Source organism: Adiantum capillus-veneris, chromosome 22 (genome assembly GCF_014529385.1).
Source record: "Adiantum capillus-veneris isolate H3 chromosome 22, ASM1452938v2, whole genome shotgun sequence".
In the NCBI taxonomy this organism is placed as follows: Eukaryota; Viridiplantae; Streptophyta; class Polypodiopsida; order Polypodiales; family Pteridaceae; genus Adiantum; species Adiantum capillus-veneris.
This window is the reverse complement of record NC_140952.1, coordinates 88950202-88959007: the sequence shown is the minus strand read 5'-3', so window position 1 is coordinate 88959007 and position 8806 is coordinate 88950202. Positions and strand designations below refer to the sequence as shown.

Genomic DNA, 8806 nt, shown 5'->3' with positions numbered 1-8806 from the left:
AAACCAGCCATCTTGATTTTTTAGAGTACTCAAGTAGCTTCCAATAAGAAGACAATCACCTTTATAAAGCTCTTCCAAAAAAAAATCAAGATGATTAGACATGCAGACATAATTACCTTCAACATGAGAGATGGAATAGAATTTTGTACCTACATCATCACCCTCATCAATCATCTTTGACTCATATTCATACCTTGCCCTTGATAGCATATATGTCATTGTATTGTCTTTACGTGCAATGTGCTTAAGCTTAGGGTTTAAGGACTTAAAGTAGGCAATCCACCGCAACATAGCAATTTTTGGCATTCAACAGCTTGTAATCATCCCCAAAAGAGGTAGAAAATTTGTTTCTACAACTACACATGCACCAATTAGGTATTCTTTCTCATTTTCAAGGTTGTGACCATACCCCACAACTCTCTCTTTATCTATGGATAATTTCTTTGCGAGCACTCAAAACCTTTGCTCCAAACCTCACCACATACCTGTGTCCTTCTTCGTCTTCTGGCCCTATTGCCCATCCAATACTACCTGTGGGACTAGTGTCAACCGTGACAATCACTGGTCTTTCACACTCATAGTTCACCTTTCTCAAAGTTGGTGCTGATTGTAGCAATTCCTTAAGCTTTTGCATGGCTTTTACATGTGAATCTCCCCACTTATACTTTTGATTCTTTCTTAGCTACTACTGATGAAGAGAATCAGCTACATGTGCATATTGTGGAATCCAGATAACATAAAAGACACATGCACCTAGAAACCTTCTAAGAGCAGTGACACTAGTTCATGTTTCTTTCATTCTTTGGATGGCATCTACCTTTGTTGGACAAGGTTTTCTACCATATGCCCCGCACATGTGACCCACAATGAGCACTTCATTGATCCCAAACATAAACTTCTTCCCTGACAGAGTAAGATTCGTCTCCTCCAACCTGGATAAAATTTTATCACAATCATTATGTGATTTGCCACAAATTTGCGGCATCCCTTGAAGTCCAAAGTTTCATCTTTTTCACCTTTGTCACATCCTTTGATAGGAAAATCATCAATGAAAGGCATTGTGATTTGAGGAATAAAGTCATGTAAGACCTTATTCATCTCGTTTATCATATGTGAAACCGAATTGGTTACTCCTTGAGGCAAGGTACACATTCTTACCAAACCTAAAGGTTTCCTCATGGTTGTCAGATCACTACTTTCAATTGCAAGCTGAAACTTATCATACCTGAGTAGAGATACCCCATTGAGTAGATTTCCCCCCTTGCAAATGCTTCTACAAACTCATCCACAACTGGGCGAGTACCTACATTCTTGATCGTCACTTTGTTCAACGGTTGCATGTCTTGAATGAAGCATTTAAAACACCATACTTCTTGAGAATTGTGAACCACCTGTTTGAATAAGGAGCACAAGATGGCTCCAAAATACCCATTTTAATCTTCTCATTCAATAGCTCTACTAGCTTTGGCAAATGAGCCTTTGGCACGGGAGTAGGTTGTAGATTCCAAGGTACATGAGGTATTGTAAAAATTACCATAGGAGCTATAGAAGGATCAACACACCCTATCTCATGTGGCTCAAATGCAAAAGCCTTACCATGTTTTGAAAGCATTTCTTTGAAGCATTTTCTTTCTTCCTATGAAAGAAACTCCTCACAGCCAATCTGCAACTCTTGAAAAGGTTTCTTTGTGAAAGTACGCCCAGTGTTTTTAGGATTCCTCAAACCTGGTTGCAAAGAGGTCCTGTTCAATTTTTTCCCTGTTGTTGGGTGGTAAGGGTGAAACTACTAGTTTCACCTTCTTTGCTACACTCTTGTATTTAGTTTCAACATGGACTTCTAGGCGAATGCCTTGCTTGGAACATTGGTTTTCTTTAAAGGATTCAATGAATTGATACATTTCCACCAAGTAGACTTCTACAATTTCATTCCCAAGATGCAAACTAGACTCCAATATAGCCTCAAGCTCACCCATAGTATCTACAAAAGATACTTGCTCACACAAACCCAAAACATTTTCGCTACACTCTATCAATCTATTCTCTTTCAAGCCGCCATGTACATACTACCTTTTATATCTCTTCAAATTCTCAAGTTTTGTAAAACATATTGATCCATTCCTTGTTAGCAAGGAGCTTGTAAAAAAAGTTCACCCATTTTTGGATCAGACAAGAACCTTTTTATTTCTGTACCACTGTAATCCTGCTTTACAATGGTACTCGACCAAAACCCATCATTTCCCCGTGATCATGAAATTTTTTACTCACCTTTGGTAGAGGTTGCTCTCTGAGGTTGTCTCTATTTCTCTCATGGTTCACACAAACAATGAGAAATTGAACAACACATTTACCATCTTTGCTTCATATCCTTGCATAGGTGGAACCATCGTCCATCACCCTTGTTTCCATTCAAACACCCACAATGTAAGGTTTCCCAAGAATAAGATGATAGGAAGATGTATCCTATATAAAAAAAAATTGCTCAATCTTTACACCTCCTATTGTCACCTTTACACTCAGACATGCCACATACAATTCTCCAGATGAGTTGTTGGCTACTTTGACCATCCATCCATGTTCTATGTCCATTGGCCATTTGCACTTGTTGTAGAGACACTTTGACATTATATTTATCTCAGAACCATGGTCAATTAGGGCAAAAAATGGCTCTTCAAGATCACCTACCTTGACCAGTGTCTCTATAGTAGCTCGTGCCCAATGGCTCCTAGAATAGTGGCTACTAGGAATGCTTTGAGCTTCTTCCTCATCATCAACAAATTGCACATGTCTTACCTTCCCAGAAGGTTGGTAGCATCCTACCATGGCTAAATCATTCTCCTTAGCTTGCATCTGTATTGCTTGCATCTTTGCAGTATCGCCTTCAGCTTATGGACGAATAGCCTCCCCAAGTGTTTACCTCTTTCTCTTGATGATGTCAATGATCTCTGCATGAAACTCACGCTTGGCTATGCCAAGCACTTCGCCCAAAGTAAACTCAACTTTGCTATTCAAAATCCTCTCCTCTAGTACTTTCTTTAGATCTGTGGCAAGCTCAATATCAGACTGTAGTTTGTAAGCTGGACCCCTTTGCTTACCTTTTGTCGGTTCCTTCTTCTTCCCTGTTGTAGATTCCTCCATGGCCACTTCTGGTGAAGATGCTTCTTGTGTTGGGGGCGCTCGAGGAGGTGATGCAACACTTCTTGTAGGTCTTTTTGATGGTCCTTCCATCACCATTTTCATGCCTATATATTTCTTCCACAATGGCTTCATGGTTTTGACAGTTTGTAATATAGGCACGCACGGACATTGAGTCCACTGGATCACTCCATCCTGTTTCTAAACGTATGCAATCTCCTGCTTCATGTAGGATCTCTTCATGGAACTCACGCTTGGCTATGCCAAGCACTTCGCCCAAAGTAAACTCAACTTTGCTATTCAAAATCCTCTCCTCTAGTACTTTTTTTGGATATGTGGCAAGCTCAATATCAGACTGTAGTTTGTAAGCTGGCCCCCTTTGCTTACCTTTTGTCGGTTCCTTCTTCTTCCCTATTGTAGATTCCTCGGTTGCTCTTTGTCAATGCTTGATTGGATGTTTAGTTGACATTCGTCATCCTATCATCTTTCAAAATGACAAATAAATTTTATCTTCTACACATTCTAAAAGACCTCTGGACAGGAGAATTCATGCGATATGAATTGATTCACGTCCACACCACTACCATCACTGTTGATAGTGCTGATGCAAGAGGCAAAGATGTAAAGGAGGCGGGTAGGAAGTTAAATTTTTCTAATAGAGTCCGTGCATGATTTGGGACATGGCATATGCATAAAACAAGCAAAAGCATCACCTTGCCCTGGTGGAGAGCATTGTGGTTGTGAGCTCACTAATTGGCCTCTATGGACTATTTTGTAGACAAGTGCAGTTGAGATAGAGAGGGTATGTAATAAAGACGGTGTCCACATTATTGAGCATTCAAAAACAAAACTACCAACTTTAGGGCACGTTAGCAATTGTGTACAAAAAAGACATTTGCAAACTTAGATTGCAATGGAGGTACTCCTCTTAAAGTGACAATGAGAGTATTTTTTCACAAAAAGGAAAGTTTGAGCTACTACAACAGTGCAAATATAAACAAACAGCAAGAAGTGCTTCTCGATGGCTCCTATACACGCCTGCAGAGGATGCTGGACGAATGCAGAGCAGATGGGGAAAGATTAGGAAGGTTACATAGCAATGGAATCCGGCTAGTTGCCCGCCTGCATGATTTTTTGAAAAACTTGACAGAGTAGAATGTAATTTTGAACACCAAGTTTTTGTAACTATTGACCGAACCCTACCCTTTGCAGTAGTTTTTTGTAATTACGCTCTTTCTTTAATATAAATCTACTCTCGCCCTTTATGGTCAAAAAAAGGAAAGTTTCAAACTTAAACTATGTAATATATGCAATTACAAATGACTTGAGAGGGATTCCTCTTAAAGTTAAAGGAGTATTGATAAGCAGTGTCAGGTCCAGTGCAGAGGAGTTCCTCTTGAAGTCATAAGCAAAGAGTACCGATAAGCAGTGTGATGTAACATGTAGTACATCAAATGCCACCTCCTACAAGCCAAAATGTCAGGTCTACAAGTTATACCTTACAAGTTCTTCCTGCAAAATGAATAGTGAAGGGCTTTCTTGCACACTAAGAAAGCCTATATGTACAATTTGATTACATGCACAATCTTTAAACTTGCCTATGTGTACGTATGGTTGGAGGAAGAGTCCTACTACAACCTTGGGAAGAACATGTGTGTACAGACAAGGCTCACTTTGTGCCTTGCAACCTCCTGCCACAAGCTCTAAAGGTGTTCTGCTCCAGGCAGCAACTAACACTAGCCAATCACCACCAGTGTTTCACATCGATGTCGGAGTTTCTTGGAGGTGTATAAAGTTGTGGAGATCAAGATGCCCTGTATGGTTGTTATGATCAAGAAAGCCTTGTACTGCAAGTGCAGCTATCTGTATGACATCCTGTAAAGGTGTTATGCTAACAAAAGCCATGCCTTGCAATAGAATGCAGATGTATGTAAGTCATCACATAGACAGCTTGTTCACTGTGTAAACAAGTTTCCTATCCATATCAATTCCTGAGAGCTCATTCTCCGAGTAGCCTTCTCTCTTCAATTTCGCGAGCACATGATCTTACTTTTCCTGAGCATTGGTTCCTTTATCTTCCTAAGAAACTGTGTGACACTTGTTAGGTAGCTCTAGAAATGTCCTCGTAACTGGCAGAGTGATGGGTTCTCTTGACAGCTCTTAACATTAAATAACCTGCTGAAAAGCTCTCGCCAGCTGTTGGTACCTGCATAATAGCATATTAGGGAACATGCTCCACAAAGACCTCCCAGCATGTACTGGAACAAGGTGGTTATATAAGTGTGCACTCTTTATCTGAATATGCAATTAGTCACAAGTTGGTCTCATACCTCTTGAGGGGAATCTTGGGCTGTAAAAATTGTGTCATGTCGCCAGTAGTCTATGCTTCAATTTCTATGTAGCTTCCATGCAACATCATGTGCACTGTGCAGCATAGGCCCATAGGTATCAACCTAAACCAAACAGAAGGTACATGGAATGTCCTAATACTAAGATTAGTCTCTCAAAGCAAATAGTGTCATTTACATTCCCTTTTCATTGTTTACGGTGTTTGTGGCTCAGCTACTTTCTATATGAGTGCCAGTTTTGCTTCTTAGGTGGAGTGCTAATACGGCTCTGCCCCGTCTTTCAGAAGGTGAATCATTATGCAATGTAGTACTGGCTTCCATTCCATAAATAGGAGTCAAGTCACTAGCCACATTGCACAGGGTTCAATAATTCCCATGTTGTGGCTAGTAACTTTTCATCCCAAACAATCCGTCTTCAAAGTAGGAAACCCTCTAATTCAAACCACACCAATTAAGTCTACTGTGGCTAATCTTCATTTCGTATCAAAAGACCGCCGGTTTTGAAGTCTCCATGGATGGTATCAGTTGAATGTAAAACTTCCAAAATGTGTAGCATTTCTACAATGTAATACATACATAGAAGCTCATCCATTTTCTGATCGATAGCTAGATAGGAGTTGATGACACCCTGCAAGAACATTCACATGTTGTATCTTTGACATGTTATCCAAATAATGTCTCCATTAAAGATATTGACTGTTGCTGACCTGTAACGTTCCATGCTCTCCATAAGCACACAACATGATATTGCAGTCATCATAGACGTGCATTTTCCAAGCGCGGCCAAAACTAGCCCTCTGCAATAGTAACCTCCAACAAGTACCTCTCATGAAATGAAATGTTGCAGCAGAGATGGAAACAAGGCAACATCCAACAAGTAACCTCTTCCTGTGGAATGTGTTTATTCAACTGCGAACGAATGTAGAATTCCCATAGGCAAGGGGGTTTCTGGATCTGCAGTATGATTGATGTCACAGATCTTGTATAATAACCCATGGCCGTGATTATGTATTTTTTACTGTATTAATGAAATGAGAACTAACCCACCTTTTCTGGAGCTCAGCTCTCTCTCTCTCTCTCTCACATAGCCTTGACAACCTCATGCATACTAAGAAGTACGTAGTTAGTATGTATGTACGTATGTGAGTACAGATACATCAAACACAAAAAGCTGTTTGGTTTCTGAGGCATTCATAAAAATAAATCAAAGCACACCAAAATTCTTCACATCACTTTGTGTCTGCGAAGTATTGAGAGTACAGATACATCAAACACAAAAAGCTGAGGGCTACCTTAAGGAAGTATATTGTAGCTCTGGGAGGAATTGGATAGTACCTCGATGTCCTACTGCAGCGCCTGATTTAAATGGCTGGGAGTGCCTCGACATCGTTCTCATTCATAAACCTGCACCAGTACAGTGCCCACTCAGCAAGCCAAGCTTCCAAACTTCCTGAATCTTGCTCATGCAGCGATAGGGTAAAGGGGCCAATAAAAAACCACCCCCCTTTAGGAGGACTGCCGGGCCAGTTTTTTTGTGCACTTTCGGACCCATTGTGAGACACAAATGGGTGAGAGTTGGGGTGGACAATGTAGCCAACTTGCGTGTTGAGAACTATGGCTCGTAAGAAGTTGCAGGCTACTTCAATACTTGAGGTGATGTTGTCAAGATCCCAAGCGCTCCCTGCGGCCTCCGTTTTGATGAAGGCATTGAAGTCGTTGGTTGCAGCTTCCAAGGATGCCATGAGTGTGCGGGGACGCAGATGACCATGCGGGAGGAGTGGAGATGGTGCCCAGGGGATCCAGTATTACCTTGTGTGTGCGGATCCGACCAGCTCCTTCAAAAATGGACCCGTTCGGTTCTCTTGCCCCCTCAAACATGATGCCATGTGCCTGTACAAGCTTGTCACCACTTAAGGCGCACGCACCTTCCCTGAATAGGAACAGCAATGTCCTTAACGCTTGCTTCCCCTGAGCTGTTGTAGGAAGAGCACCGCCCGCCATCTCAATTGGCCACTGCATTAATTAGTCCTCTTGACGTTGTTCATAAGCGTCGGAATTTGCTGGTGCATTAAACTCGCCGACGTAGTTATAACCATTGCAGCAGGTGCCGAGCATTTTCCAAGCGCGGCCAAGACTAGCCCTCTGCAATAGTAACCTCCAACAAGTACCTCTCAGGAAATGAAATGTTGAAGCAGAGATGGAAATAAGGCAACATCCAACAAGTAACCTCTTCCTGTGGAATGCGTTTATTCAAATGCGAACAAATGTAGAATTCCCATAGGCAAGGGGGTTTCTGGATCTGCAGTATGATTGATGTCACAGATCTTGTATAATAACCCATGGCTGCGATTATGTATATTTTACTGTATTAATGAAATGAGAACCAACCCACCTTTTTTGGAGCTCAGCTCTCTCTCTCTCTCTCTCTCTCTCTCTCTCTCTCATACCTTTGTATGCATGTATGTGGTCACATGTGTATGACATGAATGCGTGTGCATATGCAAAACTCAGCCTTGACAACTTCATGCATACTAAGAAGTACGTAGTTAGTATGTATGTATATATGTATATATGTGTGTGTGCGTGTTGAGGAGACAGTGCTACTTTTATTGTGGTATTGTTGTCACTCCACATCCTTCAGTCGGCAAGTGTCGACTACTCTTCGGCTGCGTTTTCCTTCCGGCTCTTTTCACAAACGATTTTGGCTTTTTGGGGTGCTTCGATCACCGCAATCCCTGCTTCAAATTATCTCTTGGTCAAGCGTTGCATTGTGCCTATGACGTTGGAGACATCACTCTTAATACCTACAGGATTTACTTGGCTGTTTCTAGCCTTCGGAGCCTCATAGTGCTCTGCGTTTTGTATCCCTTTCTTTTCGTGGGTTTTCCTCGCTTTGAGGTTTCCCACTTGTAAATTAATCAAAGTAGATTTTTAAAAAAAAGTATGTGTGCGCGTGCATGCACCATGCAATTCCTAAATATCCAAGCATCCATGAGTGCTAAGTAGAATGGTAGTAAGCATGTGTGTGCGCTTGTGCGTGTGCGTGCAATGAATTGTCATTGTAACTACACATTCACATGCATGTTGATGTTAGCAAGCCGCAGCCCTGGGACAATCCTGAAAATGACAAATCAAACCTTCAAATTTCAAAACCACTATGCCATATGGTGTCTTTGTCTTTCTCCTCACATGCCTTGAGAACTTGAGCGAAAGCACATTGTCCAGTGCACCCCTTCAAATGGTAACGCTTGGAGTGTTACGAGACTGGGCACCCTCCTGTTGTAGTGGTTAGCTGCAATTGAGATAGCTGGTGTAATGGTTAATTA

General features: G+C 41.4%; 1 protein-coding gene across 1 annotated transcript; it reads right to left on the bottom strand.

The window, feature by feature from the left end:
- Positions 1-4415: 4415 nt before the first annotated feature.
- LOC147429761 (uncharacterized) lies at positions 4416-7014 on the bottom strand. The gene is made up of 6 exons (XM_086496000.1): positions 6816-7014; positions 6391-6434; positions 6188-6277; positions 6057-6108; positions 5463-5482; positions 4416-5338 (listed from the first exon to the last, which is right to left on the bottom strand). Exons 1-6 carry the CDS (start codon positions 6874-6876, stop codon positions 5234-5236), a joined length of 372 nt encoding a protein of 123 aa, XP_086352126.1. The 5' UTR covers positions 6877-7014; the 3' UTR covers positions 4416-5233.
- Positions 7015-8806: the final 1792 nt, after the last annotated feature.

Bases quoted from the DNA above. Each gene is read 5' to 3' on its own strand.
- LOC147429761 (XM_086496000.1), bottom strand. From the start codon at position 6,876: ATGAGAACGATGTCGAGGCACTCCCAGCCATTTAAATCAGGCGCTGCA. The intron at 6,435-6,815 runs GTACTATCCAAT...ATCATACTGCAG, and splicing joins CGCTGCAGTAGGACATCGAG to ATCCAGAAACCCCCTTGCCT. The intron at 6,109-6,187 runs GTCAGCAACAGT...ATGTTCTTGCAG, and splicing joins GAGAGCATGGAACGTTACAG to GGTGTCATCAACTCCTATCT.